The sequence below is a fragment of the Cynocephalus volans genome, chromosome X (genome assembly GCF_027409185.1).
Source record: "Cynocephalus volans isolate mCynVol1 chromosome X, mCynVol1.pri, whole genome shotgun sequence".
In the NCBI taxonomy this organism is placed as follows: Eukaryota; Metazoa; Chordata; class Mammalia; order Dermoptera; family Cynocephalidae; genus Cynocephalus; species Cynocephalus volans.
In genome coordinates, this window is record NC_084478.1 from 67,210,011 (window position 1) to 67,232,085 (window position 22,075).

The following is a 22,075-nucleotide window of genomic DNA, read 5'->3' on the forward strand; positions in this document are numbered from 1 at the left end:
TCTTTGCTATCTCTCCTGCTTTCTATGGAGAGACTTGAGGCAAGAAGGACTAACTTTTCATGAAAATAGTCTTTGATACTATCTTGATCCTTTAGCTTGATTTCTAGTTTTTCACCTTGGATGGTTCTCCCCTTCTTTCTCCTACCCTGATTCCCACAGCTGTTATCCCTCCTCTTTGACTATTCTGAGACTGCTTTCCTCTGACAGCTAGAGAAACTCCCTCAGCATTTCTCCTTTGTCCCTTGCAGCGAGGCCCCAGCCTCTCCCAGTACTCAGGAGGCCATCCAGGGCATGCTGTGCATGGCCAACCTTCAGTCCTCATCGTCCTCACCAGCTACCTCCAGCCTGCAGGCCTGGTGGACCGGGGGGCAGGACCGAAGCAGTGGGAGCTCCAGCAGTGGGCTGGGCACAGTGTCTAACAGTCCTGCTTTCCAGCGCACCCCAGGGAAGCGGCCCATCAAGCGGCCAGCATACTGGAGAACTGAGAGCGAGGAGGAGGAGGAGAACGCCAGTCTGGATGAACAGGACAGTTTGGGAGCATGCTTCAAGGACGCAGAGTATAGTAAGGGCAGCTAAACACATGGGTTCAGATCAGGAGGGCTCCTCTCAGCTCTAGTTTCAATTCTAATCGCAGTAGAGGACAGACTGTAGTGAGCAAAGGCCTGGCCTTAAGCCATGTTTTCTTAAAATGTAAAATGGGCTTATCTCACAGATCGATATAAGAATTAGAAATTATGCTTCCATAAAGCTCATTGGAAGCCCTCGAAAAATGGTAGCTATTTTAATTAACTATCATCTATTTTTAGTATCGTCCAGCCTTCACTGCTGGTGACTTTTTTTCTCTCTTACTTTGATCACCTATATTGTTTGTGTTCTGTGTTGGCCAGTTCATGCCTTGCAGAGGTATATAATGACCTTTCCAGTGGGCTTTTTACATTTGAGATGATTCCTTTTTTTTAAGAAGCTAATATTTATTGAGTACTACAGTGTATGAGAGGTTTTCAAAAAGTTCATGGAAGGATTTGTATTATCTTTGAATTCAATTTTTTCCATGAACTTTTTGAAGTACCTTCATATAAACCACTTTTTTGTATAATGCGAGTGACTGCTGTATGGGTTTCTGCTTTAATATTACTTTTGAAATTTATACAAATACGGTTAATGCTCATTGGCCACAATTAGAACAAAGCAGAGGAAACAATTTCTTTTGACTAACACTCTTCACCCCCTGAGTCCAAATATCACCTTTGTTTCCTTGGGGTGTTCAGCTGTCTGGTAGGGGGATCTGAACCCTTGACCTTGGTGTTATGAGCACCACGCTCTAACCGAGTGATCTAACTGGCCAGCCCCTCAGAGGTTTTGTTACCAGTTTGTTGTGTATCTTTTATTTTGTTGTGTTTATACCCATATGTAGACATAAATAGATACAGGTATAGTTTTCTTTAGTGTGTGTGGTTCTATGACTTGGTTGGGTATCTTTCAACATTAGTACCTAGAGAGCTACTTCATCAATATATAGAGATCTACCTTCTGCATAGTATTCTATAGCATAGATGTACATCATATGTTTAACCGTTCTAAGTTTTTGCCGTTACTAACAATGCTGCAATGAAACTTCTTGTAATAGCCCTTTGTGCCCATGTGCCAGTTAATATTTCTTTAGGTAGATAGACTCGCTGGGTTGAAGGGTATGTAGAAGATAAATGTTAATAAATGGTGCCAAATTTTCCTCCAGAAGAGCCAGTATATGAGAAATATCTGTTTCCCCACAGCGTTACCAGCAGTGGATATTATCAGCCTTTTTAATTTTTGCCAATCCCATGGCAAGATGGTGTCTGCATTTTATATGTTTATTGGCTCTTCTTTATTCCTTTTCTTTGAAATATCTATTCAGTTTTTCACCCATTTTTCTTTTGGGATGTTTGTTTTTCTTATTAATTTGTAGGAATTCTTTATACTAGATTTGTTGGAATGTTTTTTTTTTTTTTTAAGTCAATTGTTATTTTATTATAGAGGAAAAATATCCCAAAATATTAGTTAAATAACAGTAATTCCTGACAAAATCATTCTTCAGGGCTTGTAAGTCTCATAATCTGGTCAGATGTAGTGAGCTGTCTTGTTGGAGTGTTTTTTTACTATATTCTGGATATGCTGAAAAATGTTTTCTTTGAGTCTGTTGTATTTTAATTTTGTTAATGGTGTCTTAAATGTCGAAGATTTTATTTTTTATCTAGTCGTTTTTATCAATTTTTTATAGTTTTTGTATTTTATGTTTTGTTTAAGAATCTAAAACCTGTATAGAATTAAAACTTTAGATCTTTATCTGGAATTCATTTTGCAAATTGTGAGAGAGATAGGAACCTAACTTTTTTTTTTTTCCCACATGCATAGTCATTTACCCTGACACCATTTATTGACTAGGTCATCATTATCCCCCTGATTTGAAGTTCTACCTTTGTTATAAGCTAAATTCCCATGTATATGTGGATTTGTTTTTCTACTCAAGTCCCAGTTCTGTGCCTGAATAGCTATGTGGCCTTGGGCAAGCTAGTTAACCTCTCTGTGATAATAGTACCTACCTCGTAGGTTGTTGTGAGGATTAAATAAATATACATAAAGCAATTAAAACATTGCCCAGCACATGGTAAGCACTGCATGTTACATATTATTAATATTATTCCTTTCCATAAAATAAATTTGTTTATTCCTGTGACAATACCATGTAGGTTAGTTACCATAGGACTTGTTTCTGGTAGAGCAAGTACCCCCTGCATAGCTTGCTTTGGACCTGAGGATAGCACAGATGCTCAGCAAGCTCATCATCTCTGGGCTAAGCCGTGATTGGTCTTAGGGATATGCCAAGCTCCCCTCGCCACCCACCCTACCTTCAACAGCCACAGTCACATCAACCTACAGCCAAGACATCTGAACCTAGTTTATTAATCAGTCCTCTCAGAACAAACAGCTCACTCAGCTTCTGCTTCCTCCTTCCCCTCCTTGCTTTGCCCAGCAACACTGGAAAGGCAGTTTAAGAAGGAGAGACCTCCCTACTTATTCTTATTTTTCTAGAATTTCTAGGCTATTATTGAGCTTTTTTAAAATTCCAGATGAATTTTAGAATTAACTTGTCAAATTCCATGAAAAATCCTATTTTTTAAAAAATTAGGATTGCATGGCATTTAAATTAACTTATGGATCCTAACGTATTTCATCAGAGGCCTTTCTGCCATAGTGGGATGTGTGCATTCCTGAAAAACCCCATGTCCTGAATATTTGTACACTGAAAGTAATAGGGCTTACAAGAAAAAGAGGTTAGGGGCACATCCTTCAAAATCTATGTGACTTTGAAGCAAAAACACTGACCCCAATAATGGCAGTCCTAATAATAGTCCTTGCCCACTTATATTATAGCCCATTGACATTTGCACCCAGCATCGCAGTGAGTGGATCCTCTGTAGCCATAATCTCTGGACTCAGGCTTCTTCCTACCAGATGTGAATTCTTAATGGTATTCGCTTAAAATAAATACCAGCTTCATCAAATCAAAATCTGATCCAGGGCATAGTCTTCATCAGTCTTTTGTTTATTTATTTAAAAAACAAAACGAACAAACGGGGAAATGTCTTCACAACTTCTCTTGTCCCACCAGAACTTAACTTTGTAGAAAACAGCTACTGCTTGCTCTTTCTCTGAGGGGAGGCACTATTGCAGGATTTTTAGCTTTTGTCTGTATGTCTTTGTATATTGAAAAGGCTTTCCCTGTAGTTGTGAGAAAGTCCACCACTGACTGGTTAAAAACAACATGCCAGGGAAAATTGCTTTTGAACCAGTGCATCTTCTGGATGGCATTGATGACATTCTCCTATTTACCTTTTGGGTATGAGCAGTCACAAAACAGGCCATCTTGTCTTTCTGTGTTGAAACATGGTCTCTCTCTCCATTTATTCAGGTCTTGATCTCTTCTGTTTGTTTCTTCTTCGGTTTATTCTTGTGTATTTTATTTTGATTCCTATTAAAAGTGGCATCTTTTTATGTATTATATTTTCTAATTGGCTATTGCTAGTATGGAGGAAAATAGTTAATTTTTCCATATTAATCCTGTATTGGACTGCCTTACTATACTCTTATTAGTGCTACTGGTTTTTCAGTTAATTGTCTTGAGTTCTTGAGGTAGGTGATCTATGTGTCCTATATTAGTTTGGTAGAACTGCCATAGCAAAATACCACAGACTGGGTGCCTTAAACAACAGAAACTTATTTCCTCACAGTTCTAGAAGCTGGAAGTCTAAGATCAAGGTGCCGGCAGGCTTGCTTTCTCCTGAGGCTTTTTCTCCTTGGCTTTTCTCTTGCTGCCTCTTCACATGGTCATCCCTCTGGGCACATGTGCCACTGATGTCTCTGTGTATCTTAATCTCCTTTTATAAGGACACCAGTCATATTGGGTTAGGGCCCACCCAAATGGTCTCATTTTGTCTTAATTACCTCTTTAAAGGCCCTGTCTCCAAATACAGCCACATTCTGAGGTACTGGGGTTTAATGCTTCAACATATAAGTTTGAGGAGAACACAGTTTAGCCCGTAACATCCCCGGTCTTTTCAGCATTTATACCTCTAGCTTTTTAAAATCTTATTGCAGTGTTGAGTCATAGTGGTGATAGGGGTCATCCTTGTGCTGTTTCTGACTTTTAAAGGAAATGCCAGTGTTTCTCCACTCAATATGTAGGTCTCTGGTAGACTACTCATAAAGTTCAGGGGAGTTTCTATCTCTAGTCTGAGAGGTGTTTGTTTGTTTTAAAATAAGGAGTGGTATTAGGTTTTATCAAACTTTTTTGGTATCTTTTGACATAAATACATAATTTTACTTTGTTAATTTGTTTAATATTGTGATTTACATCAATAGAATTACTGATTTTGAATCAACATTTTCTTCCTGAGATTAACTGTATTTGGATATGTGTTTAACTGTACTTGGATATGTGATTAACTGTGCTTAAATATGTGATTAACTGTACTTGGATTGTGTTTGTCTAGTTTATTTGATTAGTAGACTTCAAAAACTAGTTTATTGGTTTTATTGATCATCTCTAATGTTTGGTGTTTACTCTTTTCTTGATTTCTGATTTTATTTTATTCATTTTTTAATGTTCTTTGACATCTTGAGTTGGAAGTTCTGTTCATTTCCTTTTTTAAACAGTTTTATAACTTTAGTTTGTTCATTTATTTTCAATCTGCCTTTTGATAGAGTTTAAAATTTTATTTTTTAAATTCACACAAAGCAAATTCGAACTTTTTTGTATACACATTTAGATTCTTGCAACCACCACAATCAGGATACAAAACACTTTAATCACCCCACCCCTCAAACTCCCTTCTGTTACTACCCCTTTGTAGTCATACCCTTCCTCTTCTATTCCTAAACCCTGGCAACCACTATCTTTCTGTCATTGTGTGTCTTTGCCAGAATGTCTTATAAATGGAATTATGCAGTATGTACTGTTTTGAGATTGGCATCTTTTATTCAGCACAATGTCTTTAAGATTCTTTTATGTTGTTGCATATCAATAGCTTGTTCCTTTTTATTGCTGAGTAGAGAAGTCTGTTGTATGGATGTACCCACTGAAGGACATTTGGGTTGTTTCCAGTTTGGAGTGATTATAAATAGAGCTGCTGTGAACATTCTTGTACAGTTTTTGTGTGAACTTAAGTTTTCATTTCCCTAGGAATGGGATTCCTGGACACTATGGGCAGTGGATGTTTTAACTTTATAAGAAACTGCCAAGCTGTTTCCCAAAGTGGCTATGCCATTTTACTTTCCCACTAGCAATGTGTGAGAGTTCTAGTTGTTCTGCATACTTGTCAGCACTTGGTATTGTCGGTATATTTATTTTAGTCATCCTAATAAGTGTATAGTGATATTTAGCAGCTCATCTAATGGCTAATGATGTCGAACATCTTTCCATGCATCTGACATTTATATATCCTCTTTTTTGAAGTGTCTTGAAACAGACACTTTGAATAACTTCTGCCCATTTTTAAATTGGGTTCTTTTCTTTTTTTTAATTTTTTTATTTTTATTTTTATTTTATTTATTTATTTTTTTTAAGTTTTATTTTGTCGATATACATTGTGGCTGATTATTGCTCCCCATCACCAAAACCTCCCTCCCTTCTCCCTCCCCCCCTCCCCCCCAACAATGTCCTTTCTGTTTGCTTGTCGTATCAACTTCAAGTAGTTGTGGTTGTTATATCTTCTTCCCCCCCTCCGGTTTGTTTTTGTGTGTGTGTGTGTGTGTGTGTGTGTGTGTGTGTGTGTGTGTGTGTGTGTGTGTGTGTGTGTGTGTGTGTGTGTGTGTGTGTGTGTGAATTTATATATTAATTTTTAGCTCCCACCAATAAGTGAGAACATGTGGTATTTCTCTTTCTGTGCCTGACTTGTTTCACTTAATATAATTCTCTCGAGGTCCATCCATGTTGTTGCAAATGGCAGTATTTCATTCGTTTTTATAGCTGAGTAGTATTCCATTGTGTAGATGTACCACATTTTCCGTATCCACTCCTCTGATGATGGACATTTGGGCTGGTTCCAACTCTTGGCTATTGTAAAGAGTGCTGCGATGAACATTGGGGAACAGGTATACCTTCGACTTGATGATTTCCATTCCTCTGGGTATATTCCCAACAGTGGGATAGCTGGGTCGTATGGTAGATCTATCTGCAATTGTTTGAGGAACCTCCATACCATTTTCCATAGAGGCTGCACCATTTTGCAGTCCCACCAACAATGTATGAGAGTTCCTTTTTCTCTGCAACCTCGCCAGCATTTATCGTTCAGAGTCTTTTGGATTTTAGCCATCCTAACTGGGGTTAGATGGTATCTCAGTGTGGTTTTGATTTGCATTTCCCAGATGCTGAGTGATGTTGAGCATTTTTTCATATGTCTGTTGGCCATTTGTATATCTTCCTTAGAGAAATGCCTACTTAGCTCTTTTGCCCATTTTTTAATTGGGTTGCTTGTTTTCTTCTTGTAAAGTTGTTTGAGTTCCTTATATATTCTGGATATTAATCCTTTGTCAGTTGTATATTTTGCAAATATTTTCTCCCACTCTGTTGGTTGTCTTTTAACTCTGTTAATTGTTTCTTTTGCTGTGCAGAAGCTTTTTAGTTTGATATAATCCCATTTGTTTATTTTTCCTTTGGTTGCCCGTGCTTTTGGGGTCGTATTCATGAAGTCTGTGCCCAGTCCTATTTCCTGAAGTGTTTCTCCTATGTTTTCTTTAAGAAGTTTTATTGTTTCAGGGTGTATATTTAAATCCTTAATCCATTTTGAGTTGATTTTAGTATACGGTGAGAGGTATGGATCTAGGGGTTCTTTTCTTAATGTTGAGCTTTGAAAATTCTTTGTATAGTCTGGATACAAGTCTGTCATCAGATGCAGTTAACATATATTTTCTCCCAGTCCATAGCTTGTCTTTTATTCTTTTAATACAGTCTTTCATAAAGAAAACTTTTATTTTCTATAAAATTCAATTTATCAATTTTATCTTTTATGGAGTTTTGGTGTCCCATTTAACAACCTGGGTCTCTAAAAGTTTCATAGTTTTAGTTTTTACATTTATATCTAGGATCCATTTTGAGTAAATCCACTTATATAAATAAGGTATGATGTTTATGTTATTGTTTACTTTGTGGGGGGAGCATATGGATATGCAGTTGTTCCAACACCATTTCTTGAAAAGACTGTCTTTTTTTCCATTGAATCGCATATATACCTTTGTCAAACATCAAATGGCCATGTTTGTGTGGGTCTATTTCTTGATTATTCTATCGATCTTTGTCTATCCCTTTGCCAGTACCTCACTCTCTTGATTATTGTAGCTTTATAATAATTCTTAAAATTGAGTAGTGTGATTTCTTCAATTTTGCCTTGCCACATAAATTTTAGAATCAGTTTATCTGACTCCACAGAAACTTCTGGGATTTTGATTGAAATTGTGTTAAATCTATAGATCAATTTGGGGAGAATTGGCATCTTTTTTATTGAGGTAAAATTCACATAACATATAACCATTTGAAAGTGTACAATTCAGTGGCATTTAGTGCATTCACAATGTTGTGCAACTACCGCCTCTATATCCAAGACATTTTTATCACCCCAGAAAAACACCTCATATCCTTTAAGTAATTGTTCCCTGTGTCCCCTTCCCCTCATCCTCTGTTAACCACTAATCTGGTTTCTGTTTCTATGGATTTGTCTATTATAGATATATTATATAAAAGAAATATAACACATGACCTTTTGTGTCTGGGTTCTTTCATGCAGCATAATGTTTTCAAGGTTCATCCAAGCTGTAGCATGCATCAGTAAATAATATTCCATTGTGTGGATATACCACAATTTGTTTATCCATTCATCTGCTGATGGGCATTTCAGTTGTTTCTACCTTTTGACTGTTATGAATAATGCTGCTACAGACATTTGTATGCATGTTTCTGTGCATATGTTTTCATAAGTGTAGGATTACTGAATCATATGGCAATTCTATTTTTAATTCTTTGAGGAACCACCAAACTGTTTTCCACAGTGGCTGCAAGAGTATTGGCATCTTAGATATGTAGATTCTTCCAAACTATATACATGGTAGGTCCCTCTGTATTTAGTCTTTTTAAATTTCTTTCATCAGCACTTTATAGGTTTCAGCATACAGATCCTGCACGTGTTTTGTTAGATTTATCCCTACATTCTGTATTTTGTGAATGGTACCTTTTTTTAACCTTTGGTTTCCAGTTGTTTATTGCCAGTATATATAAATATGATTGGTTTTTGTGTGTTACCCTTGTATCCTGCAACCTTGGTAAACTTACTTATAGTTCTAGGACTTTTTTTTTGTATATTCTTGGGATCTTCTGTATAGATGATAATGTCATATGGAAACAGGGACATTTTTATTCCTTTCTTTCCAATCTGCCTGTCTTTTGTTTTTTCTTGCCTTTTTGTTCTGGCTAGGACTTCAAGCACAATGTGGTGAGAGTGGACATCCTTTCCCTGTCTCCAGTCTAAAGGGGAAAGCATTTAGTCTTTCACCATTAAGTATTATCTTAGCTGCAGGTTATCAGGTTAAGGAAGTTCGCTTCTATTCCTAATTTGCTGAGTGTTTTTTATTATGAATGGGTGTTGAATTTGGTCCAGTGTTTTTGTTTCATTGATTGGTATGATCATGCACTTTTTCTCCTTTACTCTGTTAATGTGGTAGATTACATCTATTGATTTTCAAATATGGAATCAACCTTGTATTCCTGGATAAATCCCACTTGATCATGGTGTATTATCCTCCTTATATATTGCTGGATTTGATTTGCTACTGTTTCACTGAGGATTTCTGTGTCTATGTTCATGAGGGATATTAATCTATAATTTTCTTTTCTTGTACTCTCTTTCTCTGGTTTTGGTATCTGAGCAATACCAGCCTCAAAGAATGAGTTGGGAAATGTTCCATCCTCTTCAGTTTTGTAGAAGAGGTTGTGTAGAATTGGTGTCTTGTCTTCTTTAAATGTCTAGTAGTGCTTGCAAGTAAAACCACCTTTGCCTTGAGATTTCTTTTTCAGGATTTAAATATGGATTTATTTTCTTTTGTAGATATAGAATTTTCAGGTGATCTATTTCATCTTGAGCAAGTTTTCATAGTTTGTGTCCTTCAAGGCATTGGTCCCTTTCATCTAAGTTGTAGAATTTATTTATTTATTTATTTATTTATTTATTTATTTATTTTTTGTTATTTTCGTGACCGGCACTCAGCCAGTGAGTGCACCGGCCATTCCTATATAGGATCCGAACCCGTGGCGGGAGCGTCACTGCGCTCCCAGCGCCGCACTCTCCCGAGTGCGCCACTGGGCTCGGCCCTAAGTTGTAGAATTTATAGGCATAGAGTTGTTTGTAGAATTTCCTCTATAAATGTATGTGGGATCTTTAGTGTTATCTCCCTTTTCATTCTTGATGTTAGTAATTTGTGTCTTCTCTCTCTTTTTTTCTTTGTCATTCTTGCTGGCATTTTGTCAATTTAATCTTGGTTTCGTTTTCTCTATTTTCTCTTTGTAATTTCATTAATTTTTGCTCTTAAGTTTATACTTTATGTTCTGCTTGCTATGGGTTTATTTGGTTCTTCTTGTGCTAGTTTTGAAGGTGAAAGTTTAAATTATCGATTTAAGACCTTTTTTCATTTCTAATGTAAACATTTAATTTCCCATTAAGCAATTCTTTAGCTGCATCCCCCAATTTTACATGTCATATTTTCATTTTCATTCAGTTAAAATATTTTATTTTCCTTTAAGGTCTTCTCTTTGACCTGTGGGTTATTTTAAACTATGTTTAATTTTCACGTGTTGGCAATATTCTAGATATTTTTCTGTTATTGATTTCTAGTCTAGTTCAACTATGGTCATAAAACATATTCTGCATGATTACAGTTCTTTTAATTTTTTAAGATTTATTACCCAGGGTTTAGTCTATCTTGGTGAATTTTCATTGTGAACTTGAGAAGAATGTGTATTGTATGGGTGGGTGATCTGTACATTTTAATTAGATTAAGTTGACTAATGGTGCTTTTCTATATCCTTGCTGATTTTCTATCTACTTAGGTTTATTGATTACTGAGAAAGATGTGTCAAAGTCCTCCAAGTATAATTGAGGATTTGTCTATTTCCCTTTTTGGTCCCATCTGTTTTTGTTAGGTAAATTTGAAAGCTCTGCTGTTAGGTGCATCCATATTTAAGATTATTGTGTCTTCTTGAGAATTCACCCTCTTGTCATTATGTTATGTCCCTTTTTATCCCTGGTAATTTTCCTTGATCTGAAGTTACTTCAGTAATATAGTCAAATAGTCAATACAGCTTTCTTTAATTAGTGTTGGTATGGTATATTCTTTACTGTCCTTTTATTTTTAGCCTACCTGTATGATTACACTTAAAGTGAGTTCCTTGTAGACATCTTTGATAATCTTTTAATTGGTGTTTTTTTGGATTATTTGAATAATTTTTAGTATTATATTTGAATTTACCAATTGAGTTTTTTACTATTTCTCTTTGTATAACACCAGTTCTTGAAGAGACCATTTTTTCTCCATTGACTGGTCTTGGCACTTTTGTTAAAAATCAGTTAACTATGGATGTATGGATTTCCTTCTGGACTCTTAATTCTATTCCATTGATCTGTATATCTGTTTTTATACCAGTACCATAATGTTTTGATTACTATAGCTTTGTAGTAAGTTTTAAAATTGGGAAATATGAATTCTCCAACTTTATTCTTCCCCACCCCAAGATTGTTGCTATGGACTAAATGTATCTCCCCAAAATTCATATGTTGAAACCTCATCTCCAGTGTGACTTTGTTCGGAGGTGGGACCTTTGGGGGGTGATTAGGTCATGAAGGCAGAGCCCTCATGAGTGGATTACTGCTTTTATGAAAGACGCACCACAGAGTTCCCTTGACCCTTCTGCCATGTGAGGACACAGTGAGAAGACGGCTGGCTGTCTGTCACCAGGAAGCAGGCCCTCACTAGACATTGAATCTGCTGGCACCTTGATCTTGGACTTTCCGGGCTCCAGAACTGTGGGAAATAAATTTCTGTTGTTTATAAGTCACCCAGTCTATGATATTTTTATTATAGCAGCCCAAACAGACTAAGACACTTGTTTTGACTATTTGGGGTCCCTTGCAGTTCCATTAGAATTTTAGAACCAGCTTTTCCAGTTCTGCAAAAAAGGCATTGGTATTTTGATAGATATTGCATTGAATCTGTAGATCTCTTTGGATAGTATTGCCATCTTAACAGTATTAAAACATCCCATCTGTGAACATAGGTTGTCTTTCCATTTATTTAGGTCTTTTTAAATTTCTTTCAGCAATGTTTTATAGTTTTCAATATACACATCTTGCACTTCCTTGGTAAATTTATTCCTACTTATTTTATTCTTTTTGATACTATTACAAATGGCATTTTAAAAATTTCCTCTATAGATTGTTCATTGCTAATGTGTAGAAAGACAACTGAGTTTTGTATGTTGATCATGTATCTTGTACCTTTGCTGAACTCTATTATAGTTCCAATAGGGTTTTTTTGTTTTGTTTTGTTTTGTAGCTTCTTCAGGATTTTGTATACATAGGTTAAGGTCATCTGTGAGTAGACATAGTTTTACTTCTTCCTTTCCAATTTGGATACCTTTTATTTGTTTTTCTTGCCTAATTGCTTTGGCTAGAACTTCCAGTACAGTCTTGAACAGTAGTGGTGAAAGGGGGCATCCTTGTCTTATTCTTGACCTCAGAGGGAAGCTTTTAGTCTTTAACTATTGAGTGTGATATTAGCTGTGAGTTTCATAAAGGCCCTGTATCAAGTGCCCTTTTATTTCTAGTTTTCTGAGTGTTTCTATCTTGAAAGGGTATTAGATTTTGTCAAATGCTTTTTCTGCATCAGCAGATGGTCATATGTTTTTTTTCTAGTTCTTTCGTTTTATTACTGTGCATTAAATTAATTTTCTCATGTTGAGCCACTCTTGCATTCCTGGGATATATCCCATTTCGTCATGATGTACAATCCCTTTAATATGCTGCTGAATTCGATTTGCTAGTATTTTGTTGAGGAAGTTTATATCAATATTCATAAGGCAAGTGATTCTCAAGTTTTTTTGTTCCCTATAGTATCTTTTTCTGTCTTTGGTATCAGGGTGTATTAGTCCGTTTTGTGTTGCTCTAACAAAATAGCTGGAACTGGGTAATTTATGAAGATTAAATTTATTGCTTACAGCTTCTGAGGCTGGGAAGTCCAAAGTCCATCTGGTGGTGGCGACAGTGACCCAGGGGTCCAAGATTGCAAGATGGTGGAAGCAGAGAGAGCAGAGGGAGAGAGAGAGACACATTCCTCTTTTTTCAAAGCCCTTGGAACCATGCCTTTGACCACCATTTTTAATCCATTCACAACTGCACGGTCCTACAATCCAATCACCTCTTCAAGTCTCCACCTTTCAATTGACATAATAGGATTTCCCACCCTCTTAACAGTCACAGTGGGGGCTAAGTTTGTAATACATAAAGCTTGGGGAACACAATTCAAGTTTCAGGCAGTTTTGGGGGGACATAATTCAATCCACTACACAGGGTAATGCTGGACTCATAGAACGAGTTAAAATGTATTCACTCTTCTGTTTGAGAACGGTTGGCGTTATTTCTTTTTTTTTTTAGTTGAAATGTGTTAATTGTATATATTTATGGGGTCCAGAGTTATATTTCAGTACATGCATACAATGCATAGTGATCCAGTCAGGGTAATTAGCAAATTCATCATCACAAAACTTTGTTGTTTCTTTGTGATGACAACATTTAAGCTCCCCTCTTCTAACCATTTGATAACATACAATAAATTATTGTTAATTACAGATGCCTAGCTTTATTTTTCCTATCTACCTGTGATTTTGTGTCCATTAACCAACCTCTCCCCCCTCCCCTTTTCAGCCTATAGTAACCAAAGTTCTACTCTCCCCTTCTGAAAATTCAATTTTTTTTTTTTAAGCTCCCACATATGAGTGAGAGCATGTGGTATTTCTCTTTCTGTGTCTGGCTTATTTTATTTAACAATTTTCTCCAAGCTTATCCATGTTGCTGCAAATGGCAGGATTTCATTCTTTTTTTTTTTTTATTCAAAATATTTTAACATTTACTCATACATATTTATATGGGGTACAGTGTGTTTCAATACATGTGTATACTGCACAATGATTCACTTAGGATAGACAGCATGGTTTTGTACCCATTAGTCCAACACATTTCTTTCTCGCCTTCCCCCTGCCCCCCACTGCCTCTGGTAACCATTATTCTACTCACTACTTCTATGAGAACCACTTTCTTTTTTTTAAGATTGTACATATTAGTGATACCATGTGGTATCTGTCTTTTTGTGCCTGACTTACTTCACTTAACATGATGGCTTCCAGTTCCATCCTTGCTGCTGCAAATGATAGGATACCATCTTTTTTATGGTGGTATTCCATAGTACATGTGTACCACATTTTCTTTATCCAGTCATCTGTTGGTGGACATAGGTTGGTTCCAAATCTTTGCTACTGAACTTGGGAGTGCAGGTATCCCTTCAACATGTTGATTTCCATTCCTTTGGGTATATACCCAGTACTGGGATTGCTGGACCATATGATAGTTCTCACTGTAGTTGTTTGAGAAACTGCCATACTATTTTCCACAATGTCTGTGCTAATTTACATTCCCACCAACAGTGTGTAAGAGTTCCCCTTTCTCTCCATCCTTGCCAGCATTTGTTATTTCGTGTATTTTTAATGATAGCCAATCTAATTGGGGTGAGATGGTATCTCATTGTGCTTTTGATTTGCATTTCTATGATTATTAGTGATGTCAAGCATTCTTTCATATACTTGTTAGCCATTTGTATGTCATCTGTTAAGAAATGTCTATTCGGTTCATTTGCCCGTTTTTAAAACAAAATTTTTTTTTACTATTGAGTTGTTTGAGTTCCTTGTATATATTGAATATTAATCCTTTGTCAGATACATAGTTTGCAAATATTTTCTCCCATTCTTCCGGTTGTCTCTTTGCTCTGTTGATGGTTTCCTTTGCTGTGCAGAAGCTTTTTAGTTTGATATAATCCCATTTGTTTATTTTTGCTGTTGTCACCTATACTTTGAGGTCTTATTCATAAAACCTTTGCTCAGTCCTATGTCCTGAAGCATTTCCCCTGTGTTTTCTTCTAGAAATGTTATAGTTTAGTGTGTTACATTTAAGTCTTTAATCCACTGTGAGTTGATTTTGGTAAATGTGAGAGATGGGGGTCTAGTTTCATTCTTCTGCACAGGGATCTCCAGTTTTCCCAGCACCATTTATTTAAGAGGCAGTCTTTTCCTCAATGAATGTTCTTGACACCTTTGTCAAAGATCAGTTGGCTATATATACATGGATTTATTTCTGGTTTCTCTATTCTGTTTCATTGGGCCATGTGTCTTTTTTATGCCAGTACCAGGCTTTTTGGTTACTATAGATTTGTAGTATATATTGAAATCTGGTAGTGTAATGCCTCCAGCATTATTCTTTTTGCTTAGGATTGCTTTAGCTATTAGGGGTCTTCTGTTGTTCCATGTGAATGTTAGGATTGCTTTTTCTATTTCTGTGAAGAATGTCATTGGTATTTTGATAGAGATTGCATTGAATATATAGATTGCTTTGGCTAATACAGTCGTTTTGACATTATTAATTCTTCAGTGCATGAGCATGGAGTATCTTTCCATTTTTGTGTGTGTCCTCTTTAATTTCTTTCATCAGTATTTTGCACTTTTTATTGTAATGATCTTTTACCTTCTTGGTTAAATTTATTCCTAGGTATTTAATTTATTTTTTTATTGGTAGCTATTGTATAAATAGGATTGCTTTCTTGATTTCTTTTTCTGGGTAGCTCATTGTTGGTGTATAGAACTACTGATTTTTGTGTATTGATTATTGTATCCTGCAACTTTACTGGATTCATTTGTCTGCTCTAAGAGTTTTTTGGCAGAGTCTTTAGGTTTTTCTATATATAAGATCATGTCATCTGCAAACAGGGACAACTTACCAAAACCTATGGGATACTGCAAAAGCGGCACAAAGGGGGAAGATTATTACCATAAGTGCTTACATCAGGAAAGTTTAAAGATCCCAGATAAACAACCTAATGTTACACCTCAAGGAACTAAAAAAGCAAGAACAGTTTGACCCCCAAATTAGTAGACAGAAAGAAATAATAAAGATCAGAGTAGAACTAAACGGAATAGAAACCAAAAACATTACAAAAGATTAATGAAACAAAAAGTTGTTTTGAGAATATATGTAAAATTGATAAACTGTTAGCTATACTAACCAAGAAGAGAGACCTGAATATCAAAAATCATTAACGATAAAGGAAATATTACTACAGAAATGCAAAGAATCATTAGAGATTATTATGAGCAACTATACTCCAGCAAATATGAAAATCTAGAGGAAATGGATTAATTTCTGAATACATAGCCTGTTACTTAATGTCTCAGTTGTGCTTTTTATTTCATTGAATAAATCTTCAGTTCCAAGATTTCTGCTTGGTTCTTTTATATAGTCTATCTCTTTGTTGAACTTCTCCTTTAGATGCTGAATTGTTTTTCTGATTTTGTTGTATTGTCTGTCTGTATTTTCTTGCATCTCATTGAGTTTTCTTAAGGTTATTATTTTGAATCCCTTTTCAAGCATCTCATAGATTTCCTTTTCTTTGGGGTCTGGTGCTGAAGAATTATTGTTTTCCTTTCAGGGTGTCATGTTTCCTTGTTGTTTCTTGTATCCCTTTGTTGATATCTGGTTATCTGGTGGAACAGTTGCTCCTTCTAATGCTCTGGAGTAGCTTTTGAAGGGAGAGGTGCTTCCCTGTAGATGTGTTCTATAGTGACAGTTAGTTAGGGTGTTTTAGATTTGGTTCCTGGTCAGCACATAGTGTAGTCTCTGTAATTTCTTTGACTGTATTCAACATCAAAATTGTCTGTGATCGATTCCATGGCCCAGGTGCTGCAGCATTTGACAGCTCCTTGGTGGAGTGGGTGACACTGAGCTGGGTAGCAGCATTGTGGATGATGTCCTGAGCTCTTGGGAGAAGTATTGGTGTGCTCTGCAGCAACTCAGCTGGAATGGGCAATGCTGGATGGGCTTGCTGGTACCCTGACCAGGATCCTGTGCCCCCAGTAGAGGCATTGGGGTGCTCTCCAGCTCCTCAGCTTAAATGAGCAATTCTTGGCAGGATTGCTGGGGTTGGGGTTAGGATCTTGGACTTTGAAGGAGACAGTGAGTTGCTCAGGAGGTCCTTAGCTGAAGTGGGCAACTCTGGATTTGGTCACTGGGGCTCTGGGCTGGGCCCTGCACCCCCAGAGTAGGTGCTAGGGTGCTCTGCAGCTGAAGTGGGCAGCACTGGGTGAGGTACCTCGGGGTATGGCAGGACCCTGTGCCCCCAAGAGAGACCCTGGGATACTCTAGCTTCTCAGCTGGAGTGGGACACTCTGAGGGAAATCTTTGGGTTCATGGGTGGGGCCCTGCACCCTGAAGAGAGACACTGGGTTGCTCTACAGTACCTGTGTTGGAGTGGAGCATTCTGGGTGAGGTTGTTGTGGTTTTGGGTGGGACCCTGCATCCCCAAGTGGAATGCTGGATTGCTCTGCACCTCCACAGCTGGAGTGGGCCACTCTGGATAAGATCACTGGTGTCATGGATGGGACCTTGCGCTCCCAAGAGAGAGATTGGGGCTCTCTTAGCTGCTCTTGATGAGATTGCCAGAGTCAAGGACGGGCCTCTGCACCCCTAAGGGAGATATTGAGTCATGTTGCAGCTCCTCAGCTGGAGTGGGCTGCTCCGTGCAAGGTTGTTGGTGTTGTGGGTGATCTACTGTACTGCCAAGAGAGATGCTTGGTCCCTCTGTAGCTCCCCAGCTAGGGCGTGTAGCCCTGGGTGAGCTCACTGGAGCTGCAGATGGGGCCCCTGAGAGAAGCATGTGTGCACTCCACAGTTTCCCAACTGGAGTGCTTGTTTCTGGGAGGCTTTGCTAGAGCTGCAACAAGACTCTGTGCCCCTGTGAGAGGAGCACGGGCACTCCACCAAAGAGAGCAGGGCCTCTGGCAGTGGCAGAAAACTCTGATCTGTTGGCTCTCTAGCTCCAGAACATGTGTGCATTGGCTCCCTCTGTCCTGGGGCTAGCCTCTGCAATGTGCTGGACTGCCTGTTCTCAGGGTGCAGGGCATCTCATGGGCTTGGGTGCAGGAGCCCCAGTGGGATGATAAGGCCTTATGGGTGTGGAGATACTGTTGCAATTGTGCCCTGGGTGCAAAATGCACTTAGGTATTGGCTCTGATCTGAAAATTGTGATGTGCTTTGGCAGCCCAGGACCTGGGGGATGGGGGTGGGACCTAGCATGAATTCCCTCCCTGGACTTATACAGTCACATGGGCTCCCAGCAGCTTCCCACACTGGGCTCACAGGGAGCAAGGGCCATGCAGCTCCCTTGTTGCTTGGATCGCAGGTGTCTGCAGCACAACTCTTACTTACATTTTCCCTGCAGGCAGAAGTTTCTCCTGATTCCCTGCTGCTCCTTGCTGGGGGATGAAGTGGTGGAGGCCGGGTATTACTTTTCATTCTCTTTGTGGCTATGCTGAGTTTCTGTGTTCACTAGCATTTCTGTTACTCCTTTGATGTGCTCCAGCACTCTTTGGTTATTTTCTTCCAAGTGTAGTTGCATATTTCTTGTTTTGTTTGTCTTCGTGGAAGAGATGAGTCAAAGTCTTTGAGTTGGCCGTCTTGCTCTGTGCCCCTCCTCCCTGTTTTGTCTTTTTTGGGGGAGGGTGGGGCTGGCTGGTACAGAGATCCGAAATATTTCTTCTTTAACTGTTTGGTGGAATTCACCTGTGAAGCCATCTGACCCTGGACTTTTCTATGTTGGAAGCTTTTTGATGATTGATTCAATCTGTGTACTTATTATATGTCTATTGAGGTTACCTTAACGTCAGTTTAGGTGATTGATATGTTTTTAGGAATTTTCCCATTTCATTTAGTTTATCTAATTTGCTGGCAGTCTGTTGTTCATGGTATTCTTATATAACCCTTTTTACTACTTCTATATGGTCTGCAGTAATATCCCCACTTTCATTTCTGATTTTAGGTATTTCTGTTTTCTCTCTTTTCGTTGTTAGTCTAGCTAAACACTTGCCAATTTTGTTGATATTTTCAAGAACTAACTTTTGGTTGGTTGGTTCTTTTGTTTTTCAATTGTCTATTTCATGTATCTACACACTGATTTTTATGATTTCCTTCTGCTAGCTTTGGGTTTAGTTTGGTTTCCTTTTTTTTGTAGTTTCTTTATGTAGTTAGGTTATTGATTTGAGATCTTTCATCTTTTTAATGTAGGTGTTCACAGCTATAAATTTCTCTCTGAGAACTGCTTTTGCTGCATCACAGAAGTTTTGGTATGTTGTGTTTTTGTTTTCATTCATCACAAAGTTTTTCTAATCATGGTTGTGTTTTTTTCTTTGGCCAATTGGTTGTTTCAGAGTATGTTTAATTTTACCTATTTATGAATTTTCCATTTTCTATTTATTTTTCTGTTATTGATTTCTAGTTTTATTCCAATATAGTTGAAGATACTTTATATGATTTCAGCCTTTTAAAATTTATTGAGACTTATTTTGTGGTCTAATATATGGTCTGTCCTTAGAGAATGTTCCATATGCACTTGAAGAAAATGTATATTCTGCTCTTTTCAGTTGGAGGGTCCTATACATGTCTGTTAAGTGTAGTTGGTTTGGGTCCTATACATGTCTGTTAAGTGTAGTTGGTTTATATTGTTGTTCAAGTCTTCTGTTCCCTTATTTATCTTCTCTGCATGTTCTACTCATTATCGAATGTAAGGTATTAAGGTGTCCAAGTATTATTATAGAACTCTGTTTCTCTCTTCAGTTCTGGCAATGTTTGCTTTGAGGCTCATGTATTTTGAGGCTCTATTGGGTGCATATATATTTATAATTGTTATGGGTGCTTGATGGATTGACCATCTTATTAATATGCAGTGCCCTTATTTGCCTCCTATAACAATTTTTGACTTAAAGTCTATTTTGTCATGTATAAGTATAGCCACCCCAGCTCTCTTTTTGGTTTCTTTTGCGTGGAATATCTTTTTCCAGCCTTTTGCTTTCAACTTAGTTGTTTGTTTTGGGTCTAATGTGTTTTTCATTGACAATATGGAATTGGATCAGGTTGAATACATTAAGTGCATTCTGCCAATCTCTGCTTTTCTGTTACACTTCTCACTGTGTAATGAAGACAAAAAAAGATTTACTCAAAGCACCATGAATGCAATGAGAAGCCCGAAGGGTCTGTACACCAGCAACTCCCCTATTAGAAGGAGAAAACTGGGTACAGCCCTGATTCAAAGTTAGCTTCTATTTTTTATTGTAAAGATAGTGAAGTTTCACAAGAAAATTCAGTTGATTCAATCATTACAAAAGGACGCAAGGATATGGGCAGTGTTACTAAAGTTGCCCATGGCTAAGTATAACTTAGACAATAGAAACTAGTAACATCAGTAAAATTAACAATGTGACATTTCAAAGTACAATTTGTGAAAAGCTAAGTTGGTCAAACTGTGCTCATTATCTAAAGTATAACCTCTTCTTAAGCAGAAGTTACATTCTTATGATAAAATCTAAGTATAATTATGTCTAAAGTTTCCCCCAACAGACAGCTTGCCCCTAGCAAACATTTTTTTTCACATGTTTTCCTTCAGCAGTTCTTAAAATCTCTTAACAGGATCAGTATGACAACAACCTGTTAGCTCTAAAATCATTAAAGTATACAGTCCCATACCTAAGTAGTGATTAGAGTTGATTAGATGAGCTGTCACCCTCTATCTGTAGGCTGTGGTCTCCTACCCAAGGACTTTTGCCCCATATATGTATTTACCTAAAATCCCTATTCTAAAATCAGATGAGAATCAAGATTTCTAACCCTCCACACCTTTCAATTAGTGAATTTAATTCATTTACATTTAAAGTGATTGCTGATAAAGGAAGGACTTAATTTCTGCTGATACGTCTTATGTCTTTTTGGTTTAACAGTTCTTCATTACTGCTTTCTTTTGTGTTTAATTGAATTTTTATATTGTACTAATTTGATTCATTTCTCCTTTCCGTTTTTATATATTTTTAAGTTTTTTTCATAATGGCTATTCTGGGAATTACATTTAACATCCTAACTTTATAACAGTCTAGTTTGAATTGATAACATTTAGCTTTCATAGCATACAAAAGCTCAGCTGTTATATAGCTTCACAGACACACACCTCTTTGTTACTCCCATGTTACTTTTTGTTACAAATTATATCTTTCTGCATTGTGTTACCTTTACTGGTGTTCTTTATTTCTTCATTTGGCTTTAAGTTACTCTTTATTGTCCTTTCATTTCAGCCTGAAGGACTCTCTTTAGCATTTCTTACAGGGGAGGTGTGTAATGACAAACCCTCCTAGCTTTTCTTTATTTGAGAATGTCTTAATTTTGCTTTCATTTTCTAAGGCTAGTTTTATTGGATATAAAATTCTTGGTTGACAGGTTTTTTTGTTTCAGTACCTCAAATACAACATACCACTGCCTTCTGTCCTCCAGTGTGTCTGATGAGAAATCCATTGTTAATCTTACTGTGGAACCTTTGTACATGACATGTTGCTTCTCACTGCTTTCATGATTCTGTCCTTGTATTTGGCTACTTTGATAGTTTGTATATAATATGTCTCAGCATGGATCTCTTTGAGTTTTCCTACATGTAGTTTGTTTTAGTGTCTTTCATAAAATTTGGAAAGTTTCTGGCCATTGTATCTTTATATATACTCTTTCTTCCCCTTTCTCTTTTACTCTCCTTCTGGGACTCTCATGTGAATATGTTGGTAAGCTTTGTGATATCCCACAGGTCCCTTACACTCTGTTCATTTTTCTTCCTTCTTTTTTTCTTCTCTTCAGACTGGATAATTTTAATTGATTTTTCTTCAAATACACCAATTCATTCTTTTGCCTGCTCAAATCTGCTGTTGAACCCCTGTAATGATTTTAATTTCAGCCATTGTACTTTTCAGCTCCAAAATTTTTATTTGGTTCCTTTTTATAATTTCTATTTCCTTTTTGGTACTTTTTGTTCATTGAGATATTATTCTCCTGGTTTCCTTTAGTTCTTTGTTAATGGTTTCTGTTAGCTGTTTCGGCATATTTAAGACAAATGATTTAAAGTCTTTGTATAGCAAGGCCAATGTCTGGGCTTCCTGAAGGACAGTTTTTGACAGGTGCTTTTTTTTTCCTGTAAATGGGCCATACTTTTCTTCTTTGCATGCCTCATAATCTTTTGTTGAGTAATGGAATATTATAATGTGGTTAACTCTGGAAGTCAGATTTTCCTTCCCCAGTTTGCTGCTTTTGCTTGTCATGAGCTACAGTCATCTATTTAGTGACTTTTCCAAGTTATTTTTTGCAAAGATTTCCTATTG

The 22,075-nt window shown here is 37.1% G+C and overlaps 1 protein-coding gene across 3 annotated transcripts in view; it reads left to right on the forward strand.

Annotated features, from left to right (window-relative positions):
- Window positions 1-22,075, forward strand: part of PHF8 (PHD finger protein 8) — a 102,692-nt gene that overhangs the window by 53,913 nt on the left and 26,704 nt on the right. For all 3 annotated transcript variants that reach the window (XM_063084365.1, XM_063084367.1, XM_063084366.1), the window contains one exon: window positions 249-562. In XM_063084365.1, coding sequence (XP_062940435.1) covers window positions 249-562 — 314 coding nt within the window. The remainder of the gene's footprint in view (window positions 1-248; window positions 563-22,075) is intronic.